Source organism: Podarcis cretensis, assembly GCF_951804945.1.
Source record: "Podarcis cretensis genome assembly, chromosome: 14".
NCBI lineage: Eukaryota > Metazoa > Chordata > Lepidosauria > Squamata > Lacertidae > Podarcis > Podarcis cretensis.
The window spans coordinates 52937064-52955881 of NC_137183.1; the positions used below are offsets into that span (position 1 = coordinate 52937064).

The 18818-nt window shown below is 47.7% G+C and overlaps 1 protein-coding gene across 2 annotated transcripts in view; it reads right to left on the reverse strand.

Moving 5' to 3' along the window:
- The window catches only part of CARD11 (caspase recruitment domain family member 11), a 101780-nt gene that overhangs the window by 24119 nt on the left and 58843 nt on the right, over window positions 1-18818 (reverse strand). For both annotated transcript variants that reach the window (XM_079953690.1, XM_079953689.1), the window contains exons 7-15: window positions 18310-18435; window positions 16185-16379; window positions 14799-14966; window positions 11285-11336; window positions 9788-9906; window positions 6935-7035; window positions 5043-5095; window positions 3398-3521; window positions 724-925 (exon numbers count right to left, since the gene is read on the reverse strand). In XM_079953690.1, the coding sequence (XP_079809816.1) occupies window positions 724-925; window positions 3398-3521; window positions 5043-5095; window positions 6935-7035; window positions 9788-9906; window positions 11285-11336; window positions 14799-14966; window positions 16185-16379; window positions 18310-18435 (1140 nt within the window). The remainder of the gene's footprint in view (window positions 1-723; window positions 926-3397; window positions 3522-5042; window positions 5096-6934; window positions 7036-9787; window positions 9907-11284; window positions 11337-14798; window positions 14967-16184; window positions 16380-18309; window positions 18436-18818) is intronic.

Consider the following 18818-nt stretch of genomic DNA (forward strand, 5'->3'; position numbering starts at 1 on the left):
GCAAGTCGACAACCTGTGCAGGTGTTTGGGGACAGGTGTGATGTGCTGATGGGGTCTCAGTCCTGTTCAGCAACTCACGCTGCAGGAATCTGCACTCTCAGCGGGTAAAAGCCCACAGAGAGCGCACAGAGCACATTGCAGTAACCCAGTGCGCTATGGACATCTAATGATTTCAAGCAATTAGTACAGCATAATTAGTAATTAGGGACACGGGTGGCGCTGTGGTCTAAACCACTGAGCCTAGGGCTTGCTGATCAGAAGGTTGTGGTTTGAATCCCCGCAACGGGGTGAGCTCCTGTTACTCAGTCCCTGCTCCTGCCCACCTAGCAGTTCGAAAGCACGTCAACGTGCAAGTAGATAAATAGGTACCGCTCCAGCGGGAAGGTAAATGGCGTTTCCATGTGCTGCTCTGGTTCGCCACATGACCTGGCCACATGACCCGGAAGCTGTACGCCGGCTCCCTCGGCCAATGAAGCGAGATGAGCGCCGCAACCGCAGAGTCGGGCATGGCTGGACCTAACGGTCAGGGGTCCCTTTACCTTTACCTAATTTGTAATTAGTACTAGCATAACCAAGTCCAGTTGAAAGAAAGGGTCCAGAAAGACCCTTCTCTGCTCAACACCCTGGAGCGTTAGGAGGGAAGAACGCTGGACTAGATGGACAAACAAGGAAGTCAGGAAGAAAATAGATGCTCAAGCCTGTTCCCTGATGCCAAACCCTCACCAGAAGCAGTTGCAGCCCCTCGCGAAGGCCGGCTTTCTCCGCCGGGGAATCCAGCTTGACAGAGTTGACGAAGTTTCCTTTGACGTTGCCCCCCAGCAGAGTAATCTCCGAGCTCAGGCTGTCTCCGTTCAACATGAATTGCTGGACGGCGTGGTAGGTGGTGTGCAGGCGTCCGACAGATGTCACCGAGGGGCGGAAGGGCCTAAGGAAGGAATGGCGACACAGGCAACACTCTCCTTGACTTCTCCCTAGTCACCTGGGATTTCAAAGTGGGGACATGGCACCCGTGACAGAGGGGCAAGGGGCAAGGAGGCGATGGCTGGTTTCGTTTGCAGTCAAATCAGGTTAAAGCCAGGCGTGGGGGTCCAAAATGAAAGCATCACCAGGCCCTGAGCTAGTAGGGGGCAGGCTCCCCCCCCATACATACATGCAAACACAAGCTCACACATGCAACTGCAGTCAGACGGTCCCCAAAAGAAATGTCACATAAGGAAAAAGGGATGGGGAAGGAGAAGGAAAAATGCAAGCTTAGGCACCGGTTCTTAAAAGTTGCAGTTCTTATTAGGACCAGCTGGAATTGAAATAGTTCACAGAACCTAATACATTTTAACTGTTTTTAATTCTTAAATTTAAATCATTGCAATCCACCCTTGGACCTGCTGGTGAAAGGCAGGTGCTATATATATATATTCTAACTTTTCAACACAAGAATGCGGAAAGTCATCAGAGAGATGCTTATACAACAATGGTAAGTACAATTCTGCTTAGGTATATTAAACAGAATAATATAATTTAAGCAGACCATATTTCTTTTTCAGGTGCAGGTCTTGTAGGCGTCACATAGGTTATCATTTGAAACATAAGACAAAATCCCACAAAATTACATAAAATTGTTCTACTGGCTCTTTGCCTTTCATTGCACAAATCTTGTGGGTTATCTTTTCAGCAATTGCGAGGTTCCATAATTCTTATGCCACAATTCAAGAAACAGACCGTTTAAGTTCTTCCATTTCTGTGCAATAGGAAGTCTGGCAGCCACTAGAAACCAAATTAACATTTTCTTCGAGGAGAATCGGTTTAGAGTAGCGTCCCATATATTTAATAGTGCGAATTGTGGTGATGCCTGAATTTCAGGATTAAACATTTGCAATATTTCTGCAAACGTTTATGTCCATAAATGCTCATTCATACTCCCTCTTCAATGCACCCTGTACGGGATCAGCAGAGCCATCCAGAAATGCAGATCTGGGGTGGTATTATGAAGGATCAGAAAGGTATTGCATATCTGAATGCTTCCTTGCAGAACAAAAATGCAACACCCTCCCTGCATAAAAGAATTCTCCCTGCATTGAGAGATCTAGCATGACAGGGAGAAGGCGAGGCTGAACCCTGCAAGTTAGGCTGCACAGCTGGCTTTATCCATGGAGGACATTTCGTCACTCAGGGCTCATCCACACTCCTATTCATCCTGAGCAAGCACAGGTCTGTTTGGTTTTCCTCTCGTTTATAGTTTGTTTTATCTATCTATCATCTATCTATATCTATTTCTATCTATCTATCTATCTATCTATCTATCTATCTATCTATCATCTATCATCTATCTATCTATCTATATCTATCTATCTATCATCTATCTATCTATCTATCTATCTATCTATCTGTCTATCTATCATCTATCTATCTATCTATCTATCTATCTATATCTATCTATCATCTATATCTCTCTATTATCTATCTATCTATCTATCTATCTATCTATCTATCTATCTATCATCTATCTGTCTGTCTGTCTGTCTATCTATCTATCTATCTATCTATCTATCTATCATCTATCTATATCTATCTATCTATCATCTATCATCTATCTATCTCTTCATCCATCTATCATCTATCTATCTATCTATCTATCTATCTATCTATCTATCTATCTACCTATCTATCTATCTATCATCATCATCTGTCTATCTATCAATCAATCATCTATCTATCATTTTTTTTTGACAAAGTAATAATAATAAATAAATAAGAATAAAAATGTGACCCCACCACCAAGACCATTCCAGCCTCCCAAAATTTCAACACCTCTTGCGATCGTTTGACCCCCTTTCCATTTTTAACAGCGCAAATTCTACAAACACCCTCCATATCTCCTCAAAATTATTTCTCCTCCATATTCCCCGTCTTACCTTAATGGCACATGTTAATTTATCATTACTAGCTATATCCCACACCTCTTTATACCATTCTTCCATTTTATAATCTGCTTGCCCCTTCCACTTCCTAGCTATAATAACTTGTGCAGCTGTCAATAAATGTGTGAGCAAGCCCCTCCTAGCCCGCAAACCTTCCACCCCATCGTAAATTGATAATAATGCTACCTCTGGACTTTTGGTCAGCTTTAACCCAGTGTGGTTTTCCTCTTGAGCCACACTTGCTAGATACGGGACTGAGCAGTTCCCCCCTTTTCTCACTTTCCCAGGGAAAACCCACTCTTAAGCTCTAAATCAGAGCAAACATCAATCTGGAAACCCCCTGAATTGCTACCTGCTCCAATTGAGTGCTAAAGAGCAGTTTTCCCCCAGGGGAAAGAAGTGAGACACAAAGAAATGTGGATAAGCCTTTCGTTTTGCTGATTGCATGAACTGGTGCAGAAATCCCACATTCTCCTAAGTACCTCTCCAGAGAGAATTTCCTGAAGATGGAGTTGACTTGCTCAAGATCCAGCCCCTCAGAGTGGTGGGAAGACGAAGAGGAAGGCAGCGAGGAAGGTCCGTGAGAATGCCTGTCCTGGAAGTCGTCTGGAAAAGGAGGTGCAGGAAAAAGAAAAGGAAGGGGGGGGGGGAAATCATGTCCCAGTAGCAAGCACCAAAGCAAAATAAAACCATGGATGCCAACACAAGCATCTTTCCAAGCTCCTCTTGACTTTGCCCTCCCCTGCCATTTTGCCCTCATGTATGTATAGGCGAGAGCCTGTCGCACCCTGGCAGAGCTACTTTGGGGGCAGAACGTCCCACTTTCAGTCCCCAGCTGAAGGCTTAAAATGGGTTTCAACTCTAGGTGGACCTGGTTGGCCACTGTAGGAGCAGAAAGCTCTATGCCTGTGCGTGAATTGGTTTTATGTGTGTAGATCAGTGCACACTGACCCACGCACAGTCTTTGCAGTAAGGCTCTGTTCCGATGGCATGAGTGGTCATGATGACTGGTAGATCCTTATCTGCTGCAGCCTTCACCTGCCTTCACACCCGTTGTAATATACTGCTTGTTATCTTCTGCCTGTTCTGCTGTTGGGTCATTCTTTGTCTAGCTCCTTCCCTTTGACCTTACTGCCTTGGGTGACCCCGATGGGAGTACAAGACTCCCGACAGCTTCACTCACAAGGGTCATAGGGACGTGCAAGCCCACTCATCATGACGAGGTGATGATCTAGCGCGTGAGAACTGACAACTGGGAAACACTGGCCTGCGAGCACTCCAATTGGAGAACAGCCTTTACCAAAAGTGTCATGGGCTTTGAAGATGCTCAAACTCAGGATGAAAGGGAGAAACATGCTAAGAGGAAGGCACACTTGGCAAACCCTCACCGTGATCAACTCCCACCCGGAAACTTATGTCCCCACTGTGGAAGGACATGTGGATCCAGAATTGGCCTCCACAGTCACTTACAGACTCCTCCTCCTCACTGAGGAGGAGGAGGAGGAGGAGGAGGAGGAAGAAGAAGAAGAAGAAGAAGAAGAAGAAGAAGAAGAAGAAGAAGAAAAAGAAGAAGAAGAGGAGGAGGAGGAGGAAAAAGAAGAAGAAGAAGAAGAGGAGACGGAGGAGGAGGAGGAGGAGGAGGAGGAAGAAGAAGAAGAAGAAGAGGAAGAGGAAGAGGAGGAGGAGGAGGAGGAAGAAGAAGAAGAAGAGGAGGAGGAGGAAGAAGAAGAAGAAGAAGAAGAAGAAGAGGAAGAGGAGGAGGAGGAGGAGGAGGAAGAAGAAGAAGAAGAGGATGAGGAGGAGGATGAGGAGGATGAGGAAGAAGAAGAAGAAGAAGAAGAAGAGGAGGAGGAGGAGGAGGAGGAGGAGGAGGAAGAGGAGGAGGAGGAGGAGGAGGAGGAGGAGGAGGAGGAGAAAGGCAGGTCTTTTGGTAAGAAGGGAGAGCTCTTGTTATACTCTTAGTTTGTAGAGATGGAAGAAAAAGCTGTGTGGGAAGCCAACTTGGAATGCCCTGGAAGCCATTGCAGCTCCCACCGCTCCTGACCACTTGGTCACAAACTGCTCCCCACCAGCTACTATAACTGGGGCCTCTGATTTTTGAGGCAAGAGCCTTCTGCAAGTCCTTACCTTCCAACTCCAAAGCGTCGCAGCCAAAACTGTCATTGTCATCTTCAGTCAGGCTGGAAGTGAGGAAGAAAGATTATTCCGCTCTACCTTTGCTGACTTTCTACACATTTCAGGACTCAGCTAGCAGAGGGAAGTGTGCAGTGGAGAGGAATTGAGTTTTGCTAACTGCTGGAAGCGGCCGATGAAAGGGCAGGAAGATGCCAAGGTTTAAGCAGCTGTTGTTCTCATCATCATTCTCATCATCAGTATTATTATTATTATGAATGTATTTCTATCCTGCCCTTCCCCCAAGCTTGGATTCATTGCAGCTTCCAACATTTAAAAACATCATTAGACAATACAAAGTCATAAAAATAAACAAGTTAAAACCAGTAATTGAAATACATCTGGACACATTTAAAACTGGCAATTAAAGTATTGTTTGCCCTGACAGAGGGAAGCCAACAATATGGGCACAGCTCCCCCCCCCCCCACAAATCTCTGTCTGTCTGTCTGTCTGTCTGTCTGTCTGTCTGTCTGTCATTTCACCACCAACCATGCCTTTGATGATGCTGGAACTGAGAGGTGAGATCTTAGCACCCTGGCAGATCTGTATAGGGAGATGTGATCTTTCCGCTAGCCCAGGTTAACATCTGGAGGATCAGGAGGACATCTGCAGGATGTTTTCAAGGAAGGAATCACTGGCACGGGGTGGGGGAAAGTCAGGCGGTTTCCTATGGGAGGAGGACCCTGGTTTCCTCCAGAAACCTTGAACTAGTTCGGCTGGCTCTTGTAGATTCAGTTCTTCCCTTTGAAACATTGTGGGAGGCTGCTGCACACACAGAGAAGGTCTACCCTCATATCCAGGCACTCTCTGCTTGTCTGTGGTTTCCTTTATTCCACGACGCAGGCAAAATGTCACCGGTTCACCGGTGGCAACGCTCCCATCTCAGGGAAGAATTTTCAGGGACCTCAGAAGCAGAGGCAAAACAGAGTTGCCCCGTTCACCTTGTCAGATGCAATCTAAAGTGTTCTGACAATTTCATGCATGCTTCCTCCCACCCCCGGGTGTGTATGTGTGCGTCTTTCACTAACTCAGCACCTAGAAGCAGTATCAAAAGACAGCCGTGGTCTCAGAGAGGTAGGAGAATGACGTCCTCGTCCTCCGCTGACCAGCCCCTGCTCCCAGCTCACTGAGGACCACGCTGGACATGATGAGCAGTTATGCGTATCATTCCCCCAACGATTTAAAAGAAAAGGATGCCTGTGGGGGCTGGAACTGAAAGTGGAAGAGCAGCCAGCAGGGATATCCAAATGCTTTCCACAGGGGCTGCTTTTCCTCTTAAAATTTCACCCCAAGCAGGTGTTTTCCTCCCCAGGGAAACAAAAATGCTAACTTGTCGCTGTGAGAGGAAAAGCAACCGGGTGTGTGAAGAGTTGAGTGCTTGTGGCCACAAACTAGCAACCGCTATTCCCCTCCCTCTGATAACCAACATGATCAAGGGGATGGAGCAAAAAGGTTTTGGTGTTCTGGACTTTTGAGTTCGGACAAAAGGTGAGCGAGGGGTGACGTGATAGGAGCTTATCAAACGATGAAGCGGAAAGAGGAAAGTTTTTAACCCCTTTCCCTCATAATGCTAGAACTATTGGACGTCCGAAGAAGCTTAAATCTCAGGAGGTTCAGGACAGATAAAAGGAATCGCTCCTTCATGAAGCACATCGTTAATCTATGGAACTCACTTCCACAGGAGGCCGTGACGGACACCAAGCTTTAAAAGAGGATTGGGCAAATTAACCCTCAGTTGCAAAGCAAAAGATTGAGAGGGGCTGGGGAGCACCTTGGCAGGCATGTCGGATGGTGCCCCTGGGCACTGTGTTGGAAAGCCCAGCCTAACAGGCATGGCAGCCCTTACCTGTGTGGGGCGTCTTCTTTGCAACGACGGAGGATGGAGTCATTTCCTGGGGGCTCTGGGGTTGTGGACATGACACTGGGGTTGCGGTTCCGTAGCGTTTGCTGCATCCCAAAAGGAAAAGCAAAACATCAACAGGGCAAGCCTATGAACGCCTGCTCAGAGACAAGCCTCAGTGAGTTCGAGGGTATTTACTGGCTGGCTTTTTTCCTCTCCTCCTTCCTCCAACCTTCCGCCGTGCGCCATTTTCTCCCAGTTGTCCGGGACGGACTCCCTTTTTGCATCCCGTAACTTGCCGAATTCTAATAGATTTCAAGTTTTAAAGCAGTGCTCGGATTAGCTCCGTCAGCTGTAGGTCCTAATTTGTTGTTGGTTTTGGAAGCTAACTGCTTTCATAAGAAGTCTGAGGCTCCACAGTGTGGGTTTAAAGTTGCTCCCCCTTCGTGCCCGCAGCTCAATCCCGTCCCTGAGTCTATTATTAAGACCCAGGGAGCAAGAGAGCACCTCTGGGCACCGCTGGGTGCCAGTGCCCCTCAGGATCTCTTCCCGAGGATCCGAGGTCCCCGTAGCCTTCGCGAAACCTCTCAAATAGCCCCCACACCGCTCGAGACCCCCCAAAGGGTTATCTCGCACTTCTTATCATGTCTGCAGTTCCGCCGGAAGCAGCTCAGTTCAGTTCTGAGGTGTTAAGTTGTCTATATATATATTTGGTGTACTGAATATTCTCAAACCGCCAAAGCATAGAGATCAACATTGTGCTATTTCCCATTAACCGCTCATGGACTTTCATTACTAGCATCCTCATTCAGAACAGATTCTGTAGAACAACAACAACAACAACAACAACAACAACAACAACAACAACAACAACAACTTATACCCTGCCCACCTGGCCGGGCCTTCCCAGCCACTCTGGGCAGCTTCGATATTAAAAACACAATAAAAGATCAGACAATAAAAACTTCCCTAAACAGGGCTGCCTTCAGATGTCTTCTAAAAGTCAGTTGTTCCTTGACATCTGATGGGAGGACATTCCACAGGGCAGGCGCCACCACCGAGAAGGCCCTCTGCCTGGTTCCCTGTAACCTCACTTCTCGCAGTGAGGAAACCACCAGAAGGCCCTCGGAGCTGGACCTCAGTGTCCAGGCAGAGCGATGGAGGTGGAGACGCTCCTTCAAGTATATTATTATTATTATTATTATTATTATTATTATTATTATTAGGTTTTGCCACAGCAACTCAAAGTGACTTGCAATATTTTAAGCACACAACAAACATGTACCTTCATTAAAACCAGCATTAAGAACCACCACCCCCGCTCCAGATTAAAACATACCAACCAAGCAAGAAGGCTGGCCAACCAGCCTGGTTAAAAATGAACGTTTCTGCTAGGATGGCACCAGGCGAGCTTCCTGGCGAGAGCATTCCACAAGCAGGGAGCCACCACAAAAAGGCCTGTTTTCATGTTGCCACGCTTCCAGATCTCTCGTGGAGGAGGCACATGAAAAAGGGCCTCTGATGACCATCATAGGATCTGGGTTGGTTCATAGGAGAAGAAGTGGTCCTTAAAGAATTGGAGTCTTGAGAAGACTCAAAATCAGCTCTTGAACCCAGTACAGTGGTACCTTGGTTTACAAACTTAATCCATTCCAGAAGTCCGTTCTTAAACCAAAGAAGAAGAAGAAGAAGAAGAAGAAGAAGAAGAAGAAGAAGAGGAGGAGGAAGGGGAGTTTGGATTTGATATCCCGCTTTATCACCACCCGAAGGAGTCTCAAAGCGGCTAACATTCTCCTTTTCCTTCCTCCCCCACAACAAACACTCTGTGAGGTGAGTGGGGCTGAAAGACTTCAGAGAAGTGTGACTGGCCCAAGGTCACCCAGCAGCTGCAGGTGGAGGAGCGGGGAAGTGAACCCGGTTCACCAGATTACGAGTCTACCGCTCTTAACCACTACACCACACTGGCTCTCTAGCATTCTTAAATCAAGGTGTGCTTTCCCATAGCAGCGGGGGACTCAATTTACAAATGGAACACACTCAACAGGAAGCGGAACATGTTCTGCTTCCAAGGCAAAGTTCACAAACCAAAACACCTACTTCTGGGTTAGCAGCATTCTTAATCCAAGGTCTTCATAAACTGAGCTGTTCTTAAACCAAGGTACCACTGTACTATCCTTCACCAGATGTACTCCAGCACAGCCAGTGGTTGGAGATGGCAGGAGCTGAAGCTGGGAGGGTACCAGGCTAGGCATCTGAACCCAGGAAGTATAATTCATGTTTTGCTACTCCAGCTATAGAGGGAAGACATCCTTTTCATTTACTGGGGCAGCATTTCCTACAAACCACCAGCAAGACACCTTTGTTCTCTGACCAATTCCCTCCGCCACTAACTGCCAACCTGCTGTGCCGCTGATCGCATTGTGCCTAATGGGATGTCTGCCTTGAGAGACAATGGGAAGACATCCGCCCCATTCCTGACCCAGCTTTGACTTACAAACATGAAGGGCGTTAGGAACTGCGAGGAATCCAAAATGTTTCGCTAAGAATAAAGCAAAAACAAGCAATTGCAATGCAGTGAGGTAAGGATCACCGCTTCTCTCCCCCCACTGCTAAGTTTTAAAACTGAGCGACGAGACAGCGAGAGCCTGGTGAAATAGCTTTAAATAAACATAACCCAGCGGCGGGATGCATTTTAAGAGGAAAGGTTAATAACGTTCTAATATAGAGAATATGTTAAAAGGATTAAGGTTGCTGGCTGGCGAGGCCTCCCTCTTTCGCAGGGGCTGGAATCGTCGCCGGCGCAGAAAGGCACATTATAGGGGGAAGGTCACAGAAGCGAGGCCCCCGCAAGCTCCTTACGATTTTGCCAACTTCGCAGCTGCCCACCGAGTTGCTGATGGAAATGGGATTAGAGGAATTGGTGTCCGCATGGCTGCTGCTGCTGGCCTCACCCTTGTCTTCGTCGTGTCCTCGAACTGCTGGGCTCACAAATGACAAAAGCGGAGGAAGTCAGGGAGGATGAGAGACACGCGAGATATTGGCATTAAGGCCCGCTTCGGTGGAAATAATTCTGTGCAAACAAGATTTCTATCACATGCGATTATTGCTCTCGTTTGGTTCACGGCGGCAGCCCCAACCCCTCGCGGTGCTGCCGTTATTATTTTTCTCTGTTCCGTGGTGCAAAAAATCTCTCTCACTTCCTGAACTTTTCCCACCACTTTCCTCTCTGTTCCAAAACTTCAGGGCTGGAGGGATGAGTCAAAGCCAGTCTTCTGCAGCCTGGTGTCCACCAGTGGTCACTGGACTCCAACTCCCATCAGCCCTGGCAAGCCTGGCCAATGGCCAGGGAAGATGGAGAATGTAGGACAGCAACATTTGGAGAGTCCCAGGTTGGGAAGGCTGCCCTAAGCAGAAACATATGCACCTCTTTGGGCGCAGATGTTTCACTCGTGCAGATCCATTTCTTAAAGCGCTCCTTCTCCCACCCCCAAGCAATCAACATGAATTCAACACCCCCCCCAGGACAAATATTCACTTAAAAGTAAAGGTAAAGGACCCCTGACAGTTAAGCCCAGTCGCAAACAACTCTGGGGTTGCGGCACTCATCTTGCCTTACTGGCCAAGAGAGCTGGCATTTGTCCGCAGACAGTTATTCCGGGTCATGTGGCCAGCATGACTAAGCCGCTTCTGACGAAACCAGAGCATAGCACAGAAACGCCATTTACCTTCCCGCCGGAGTGGTACCTATTTATCTACTTGCACTTTGATGTGCTTTCGAACTGCTAGGTTGGCAGGAGCTGGTACCGAGCAACGGGAGCTCACCCCGTCACAGGGATTCGAACTGCTGACCTTCTGATCAGCAAGTCCTAGGCTCTGTGGTTTAGACCACAGCGCCACCCAACTCCCGCTAATGTTTGCTTCATCACACCCTAATACTGGATATACAGGTGGACAGCCATCTGTCTCAAAAGCTACACTAATTTGTCTTATCCAAGTGTTTGTTTAACGGCGGGGGTCTCATTGGGGTTCTCCTCTGGGAAGATCTCCTCTGCTTCTGGGTCTCTGCACTGTGGGCTGGGTTCGACACCTGCCTTGCTTCTGTGTAGGAATGTTTCAGCTCCAGAGTGACAGAAAGCAGACCTGAGTCAATTGCCGGTCTGTTTTAAATGATTCTCAAAAAGTGTTTGCTATCAGGGAGGGATATATATATACACACACATATATATACACATTGCAGCTCTTATCTTTTGGGAGCGAGTTTCGTGCTTGCCTGGCTGGAAACGTTAGTTAGAACAAGGGAAACAGCTTGAGCATTAACAGGGAAGACGGACGAGGCAGGGAAGTTCTTTCTCTGACCTTGATAATCCGATGCTCGGCTCAAACCGACGGGGGATTTCGTTCTTGGCAGCTGGAAAAGGACAGAAATGAAACTGAACTCAGGACACAAGCTAGGATTCCTCATAAAAAGAAACGCCTTTCAGGCTTTCCCAATGCCAAAGGGCAATTCTATAATTTGGGGAGAAACAGAAACGGGCAGAGAAGCATAAGCATAGCTTTGTGAAACTAACTAAAATTGCGTTCACGTGAATGTAAGAGAACAATATTACATCAGTTCCACAAATGGAGGGTTTATAAAAATTATGAGCATGGTGGGAAAGGGGAGAGAGAATGGTGGGAAAGGGGAGAGAGTTATCTCATGGAGAACATGACCACGGGTGGAGGTCGTTGGCTTGCAAATGGATATAACAAATTCATGAAGGACTGACCCGTGGGCTATGGGCAGCAGTCAGAGATGAGTCAGACTCTGGGAGCCATGAGACGGATCAGTGGTCAGAAGCATTGATAAAGGTTGGGCCAAAGAACAACCAATAATGGATGTCTTGAAAAGAGGATTGGACAAATTCATGGAGAGGAAGCCTATAGATGACTTCTAGCCATGATGGCTATGATCTGCCCCCACGGCCAGAGGCAGTGATGCATCTGAATACCAGTTGCTGGAAATTTCAGGAGGGGAGAGTGCTCTTGTGCTCATGTTCTGCTCCCTGGTTTCCCACAGGCACCTGGTTGGCCACTGTGAGAACAGGATCCTGGACCTGATGGGCCATTGGCCTGAGTCACTAGGGCTCTCCTTAGGTTCTTAATTTCAGGAACATGCAACTCTCAGGATGATCTCTTTGCTCATTGCTCAACTGGAACAGGACTCCCTCTTTTATACCTTCCTGCCCAGAAGGATCCAATGGCAAGCCTGCATCGTCAGGATCAGTCCAGAAGAATGAGAAGGCTCCTGCCTGCTGTTTTGTGGTTCACCGCTTGGGGCAGCCACATGCAGACCCACCAGTTCCTAACAGCCTATGAATGGATTTAAGCCACAATAAGTAAACAGGACCGCCAAAGTTCAAAGGCATTAAACCTGTGATTACTGTTGCCAAGAAACAACGGACAATGGTCTGGAGATGGACTTTACATTTTCATGTTAAGTGGTTTGGAACAAGTGTTTGGAAAGGCAATGCACAAATCTATTAATACTGCTGCAATGTGCTCTACATGGGGTTGCCTTTGAAGGTGACCTGGAAACTACAACAAATTCAGAATGCGGCAGCTAGACTGGTGACTGGGAGCAGCTGCCGAGACCACATAACACCGGTCCTGAAAGACCTACATTGGCTCCCAGTACATTTCCGAGCACAATTCAAAGTGTTGGTGATGACCTTAAAAGCCCTAAATGGCCTCAGTCCAGGATACATGAAGGAGCATCTCCACCCCCATCATTCTGCCCGGACACTGAGGTCCAGCTCTGAGGGCCTTCTGGCGGTTCCCTCACTGCAAGAAGTAAGGTTACAGGGAACCAGGCAAAGAGCCTTCTCAGTAGTGGCACCCTCCCTGTAGAACACCTTCCCATCAGATGTCAAGGAAATAAACAACTATCTGACTTTTAGAAGACATCTGAAGGCAGCCCTGTTTGGGGAAGTTGTTAATGTTTTATGTTTTATCATGTTTTATTATTCTGTTGGGAGCTGCCCAGAGTGGCTGGGGAAACCCAGCCGGATGGGCTGGGTATAAATAATAAATTATTATTAATACAGTTGTTGTTGGCATCCGTCTGTCTCGAGAGAAAATGGAGTGCAAACTAATGAAGTAAATAAATGCCTTAAGCCATGACATCCAAGCCACAGCCCCTTTGAAAACCTCTTGGGTAGGATGTGTGCTAATGGTATCATCAAGGCATGGGGTGGGTGGGTAGAGAACTCCAAACAGGACTAGGCTAGCAGATTATGGTAAATCAGGGAGTCAGCAAACTTTTTCAGCAGGGGGCCGGTCCACTGTCCCTCAGACCTTGTGGGGGGCCAGATCATATTTTGAAGGGGAAAAATGAACAAATTCCTGTACCCCATAAATAACCCAGAGATGCATTTTAAATAAAAGCACACATTCTACTCATGTAAAAACACGCTGATTGCTGGACCGTCCGTGGGCCAGATTGAGAAGGTGATTGGGCCAGATCCGGCCACTGGGTCTCAGTTTGCCTACCCATGTGGTAAATCCTGGCAATGTTTTAAATGGAACCCTAAATCTAAAAAAAGCCCTGCCCCCCCCCATTGTGGCTAAATTTGTCTTAGTGAAACTTTTTGCAGTTTCTCACAGTGGCAGAAGATTCAGCCAATCAAGCAGAATCAAGGACTTCAAGCACGTTTCCCTGTACACTTGAATGAGTAAAAAAGACAAGGTTTAATTTAACTCTAAATTAGGTAGCTAATTTTCCTCTGGATCTTGGCTGTCTTCTCCCTATTATTCTTTCCACCCAATGGAAACTTTTCCATCAGCCTTCTGCTGTCTATCAGCTTTTCCATTTGCGCTGGAGCTTAAAGGATCACTCCAATTTTCCAGCTTTTCTTTCTTCTTCTTTTTTTGCTCTTGCAACTATCAAGAAGCCAGAGAAACACTGTATTCCACAGAATGCAACAGAGGAGTGGATTGCCTACTCCCAAAATATGGTTCTCCACAGAGTTGGCCCAACTGCACCATACTGACAGCTGTTTGTAGGTTTGACCCAGGTATGGTCATTCCAATAAGAGGTGCTGCAGCTCACCTTGAATGCTTCCCTTGTTCTCTTATAATGGCCCTGGGTCCTCTATCTGCACTTCCTGTATTCTCCATCCAAAAGGCAGGATATTATCAATACCATGGCATCCATGCTTGCCTACCCGATGTTAGAATTCCTGCTCCATGATTGCAGTCATGGGATTTTTGTCTATCACATGCCGGTGTATGTTTTGACTCCACAGAGTGGGAAGTAATGGAGACAGGATGTTTGTGTGACTGTGTTCCATGAAGTGGAACTATTGTCCTTTTTTCTTTCTCTTTGGTGCCTGATGCTAGAGAGAGAGGGAGCCATGTTGCAGTGCTCCGTGTGTGTTTATATGTAAATAAAGTAGATTAGCCAAAATGCTGAGTTGCTGAGGTCTGTTATGCATGATGCGCAAACTCTGCGGATCCCTAAGTGTGCCGGTGTTGGTTGGCATCAGTTGCTGTGATGTTCGGGCTGAAGAAAGCTTATGAAGCTCCCAAATGATTGACCAGGAGGGAGAGAACATGCCAGTCAGGCATGTGTCTCTATCAGGGTCCTACTCGAGGGTAGGCTGAGCTCCTGACACCCTCAAGATGATTCCCCGCAGAACATGCCCCAGTATCGCCTTCCCCAAGCTGGCGCTCTCCAGATGTTTTGGAGTACCACCAGTTTCAACCAGCCAGCTGGGGCTGTTGGGAATTGTTGTTTGAAACCTTTGCAAGTACTAAGTTGACCAAGGGCATCTTAGAGGTCTTAAATCATGATCTTGGGCCTCTGAGAATTTTGCCTTGTGTTGGAACATACCTGGATTCCCTTCAGGTTCATCCTTCGGATTCGAGGCTGATTGGGCAGGAAGAACTTGCTGTCGTCTGGAGACTCCTCAGAGGTCGAGGAATCGTCTGCCTCCTGGCCGTTGATCCTGGGGCTGGGAGCTCTAGAAATCACAGTGAGGGGCAGATTCCTTGGTAAGCTCTGGAAGCAAACGGAAGGAAGACTTTAGTGACCGGTGAGCTCAATGTGGCTCCCTAATTAGAGCTGCATTCCTAACCTCACATATGTGGGAAGAAGCTTCTTTGAATTCAATAGGACTCAATTCTGTGTAGACATGGTTAGAGTTGCCACCAAGAGACCATAGGAGAAGCTTCCTAATGGTAACAGCTGTGGAAGTGGTGGTTCCAGCAGGCAATGGGATTTAGGCAGAGGCTGGCCACCATCTGGGATGTGGTGGTTGCATCCTGCATCTGCGGCATCTTGTACTGAGCAGGGAGTTGGCATAATCAACCTCCAAGGTCCCTTCGGGCTCTAGGATTCTAGCATTCGAATACTGCTCTTCAAAATAATTCACCCAGTGCACTGGTGGGGAGCCTGTGGCCCTCCAGATGTTATTCTACTCCAGCTCCCACCAGCCCCAGATAGTAGAGTCCAAAGGGACCCTGAGAGTCATCTAGTCCAACCTTCTTCAATGAAGGAATCTCATCTAAATCTTCCCTGGTCATCCAACCTCTGCCATTCAAAACCTTCAAGGAAGGAGAGTTCCAAATACAGTGGGTACCTCGCAAGACGAATGCCTCGCAAGATGAAAGAGTTTTTCATTTTTTGAGTTGCTTCGCAAGACGAATTTCCCTATGGGCTTGCTTCGCAAGACGAAAACGTCTTGCAAGTTTGTTTCCCTTTTCTTAAAACCGTTAATACCCAGGGTGCATTCAGGGGGTGCAGTTGCGACTTGACTTCGAGGAGCAACTCATCGCACGCGGTGTGGTAGCCTTTTTTGAGGTTTTTGAAGACTTTGGTGATTTTTGAAGCTTTTCCAAAATCCGTGCTTCGCAAGAGGAAAAATTCGCAAGACAAAAAAAACTCGCAGAACGAATTAATTTCGTCTTGCGAGGCACCACTGTATATGGACCATGGGCTAATGTCCCAGAGCTGACAAGAAGTTCTAGGATTGCTTCAAGATGTTCCCAGAGCCCTCTCCTAGTCCTGCCCATTTTTTGTCAGTGCCACCCTGCTTGGAGGATATTCTGGACCTGGGACCCAGGGAAGGATTCCTGATGGTTGCAGGCGCATGGATGCTGCATTCGCACATTAGGATTCTCATTGCACACTTAAACAAATATTGGCTGTAAACATACCCCCCCCAAAAGAAATTCAATGTGTGATGTGACACAGAGCAAGAACCTCTGTTGGCTCTACCTGATCAAAGAAGTTGTCCTTAGAGAGACGCCTAAGTTTGCACTCCATGTTAAAGATGCAGGCTTCCTTCCGGACCACCTCGATTCGGAGCTCATCGTTCTTTTCCTCAAGCTCCCGGATCTGCTTCCGGTACTTATCCTTCTCAATCAGACACTGGGAATACTGGGCTTGAGCCTCATCCCGTGAATGGAATGCCTTTGAAAGCAAAGAGAGACGGATGAAGGTGCTTGCCAGAGGAGCTTAGCACCCAAAATGTTCGCATAAAGAGATACAATCTTTCAGGTGGCTCAAGACAGATGGGGCTTTATAGGCCAGAACCAAGCACTTTGAATTGAGCCCAGAAGCAGAGGAGGAGGAGCTGGTGAAGTTGCTTTAACAGGTGAATAACATGCTCCCTGTGACCAGCCTCAGTCAGCAGTCTGGCTGCAACACTTTGGACCAGCTGAAACTTCTGAACACTTTTCAAAGGCAGCCCCACGTAGAACACATTACAGTAGTCCAACCGGGATGTAACTAAGGCACACGTCACAGTGGATATGTGGGATGCGGCACAGAGCAGCAGCAGGGAGAGCCACTGACTGAACTGACGGTGTCAACAAGATGATAATAATAATAATAATAATAATAATAATAATAATAATAATAATTTCCCCAGCCACTCTGGGCGGCTCCAAATCGAATGTTAAAAACAATACAGCATTAAATATTACAAACTTCCCTAAACAGAGCTGCCTTCAGATGTCTTTTAAAGATAAGATAGCTGCTTATTTCCTTGATATCTGATGGGAGGGCGTTCCACAGGGCGGGCGCCACTACTGAGAAGGCCCTTTGCCTGGTTCCCTGTAACCTCATTTCTCACAGGGATGGAACCACCAGAAGGTCCTCAGTGCTGGACTTCAGTGTCCAGGTTGGACGATGGGGGTGGAGACGTTCCTTCAGGTCTACTGGGCCAAGGCCGTTTTAAGGCTTTTAAGGTCAGCACCAACACTTTGAATTGTGCTCGGAAACGCACTGGGAGCCAAAGCAGAGGGGGGATGTCAGGGACTGGACTGAGCAAGAGGAGTGGGAAATGAGCCCTCGGTCTGATTGGCTCCTCTCAGAAGGAGTGGGAAGTTTTGCCCTCTCAGTCTCCAGCAGTTTCAGGAGGAGAGGGAGACAGGGATGATGTACAGCTGAATGAGGAAATGCCTAGTTATGGGATAGTGGAGCAGGAGGAGGGGTAAGTTAGAGAGCAGACAGCAGAGACCTCCCTGGAGAGTGTGGGAGGCCCTCCTAGTCGAAAGACTCGCAGGTTCCTCCACATTCAAGAACAGAGAATGCGGAGGGATGTGACTCTTGTAGGTTCCCAGGATGTTGTGGGAGATGGAAGAGGAGGAACTCAGAGCAGGCAACATCTCCTATGCGTGGAGACATGGATCTTTTGGCTTGTGTCAGATGCTGCTGGTGGTTGCTCGTGAGTAACCAGTCAGGACTCTGACCTGTCTTTTACAGGCTTTATTGTGCAAACTATTTACAGTGCAGATCTACAAAGTTCATGTCCGTCTTAGTCACTTGCAGAATCCGGGAGTGGCCCCTTCCGGCTTCTCCCCCAACATAAGAACTTTGACACCCCAAGTCACCTCCTCCCGTCCTTGTGTTTCACCCCTCTGCACAAGCTGGGTGATGGAACTGACGAGGCGAGGTGCTGGGGCTCTCCTCAGCATCCTCAAGCCCTTCCCTCATCTGGCTGGCCCCTTCCCTCTCTTCTCTGCTGGAGGTGTGGCTTTTCCCATTGCTGGAAGAGGAACTGCTCCTCAGGAGCTGTGGAGGCTCTCTGTATCCCACGCCCCCCTTGCCTCCCTCCCCTGTTCTAATGGCAGTCCCCTGACAGCTTGCAACCAGATGACAGAATAAAAAGCCATAAAATACGAAGTGTTTGTTCTTCTTGACCCTGAGGCTACCAGGGGAGGAGAGGATACCCCACGCCTGGCAGGGAGGCATCGTTCCACAAAATGTTTTGCCTCCCTCTTCCCTGAAACAGGAGCTGCAAAAGTTCCTGTAAGAACTCTCTGCTCGACTCTCACTCCGATTCCTTCCCTGACTTCTCTCCCTCCCTCCCCAGCTCTTGTGGTTCCAAGTACAGTACCTGGTCTCTCTCCTTCTCCACTTCTTCCAGCTGAATCATCACCGTGTTCATCCGATGCTTGTACATTTCGCAGTCCTTCCCCAGAGTGGAGCATTTCAACTCCAGTTCTTGTTTCTCCTCGAGGTACTACAAAGCAAGCAATCAATAAGCACAGGGCACCAAGGTGATCGATGAAGGGCTAGCCTGCTTCAAAGCGGGGAACCCCTGCTGATCTATCTCCGCATGTCAGGGCGCCAGGTGGCAGCGAGGCAAGAGGGTTTGGGGGGTACTGAGTCCCATGACCTTGGTATTCTCTGAAATCGGTTTGCAAGGCCTCGTTGCAGACAGTGCCTCCGTTAGAAGAGTTGGTCAAGCAGTACCATAATAATGTTGTTGTTGATGATGGGGTAGGCTGCATAACTAGGGCATCCTTTGCACAGTGTGTAAAATGAGTATCATATTGCTGGATAACCAACAAGATAAAATGTTATATGCTGCTCGTGGAATAATTAAGCATCTTTTAAAGATGG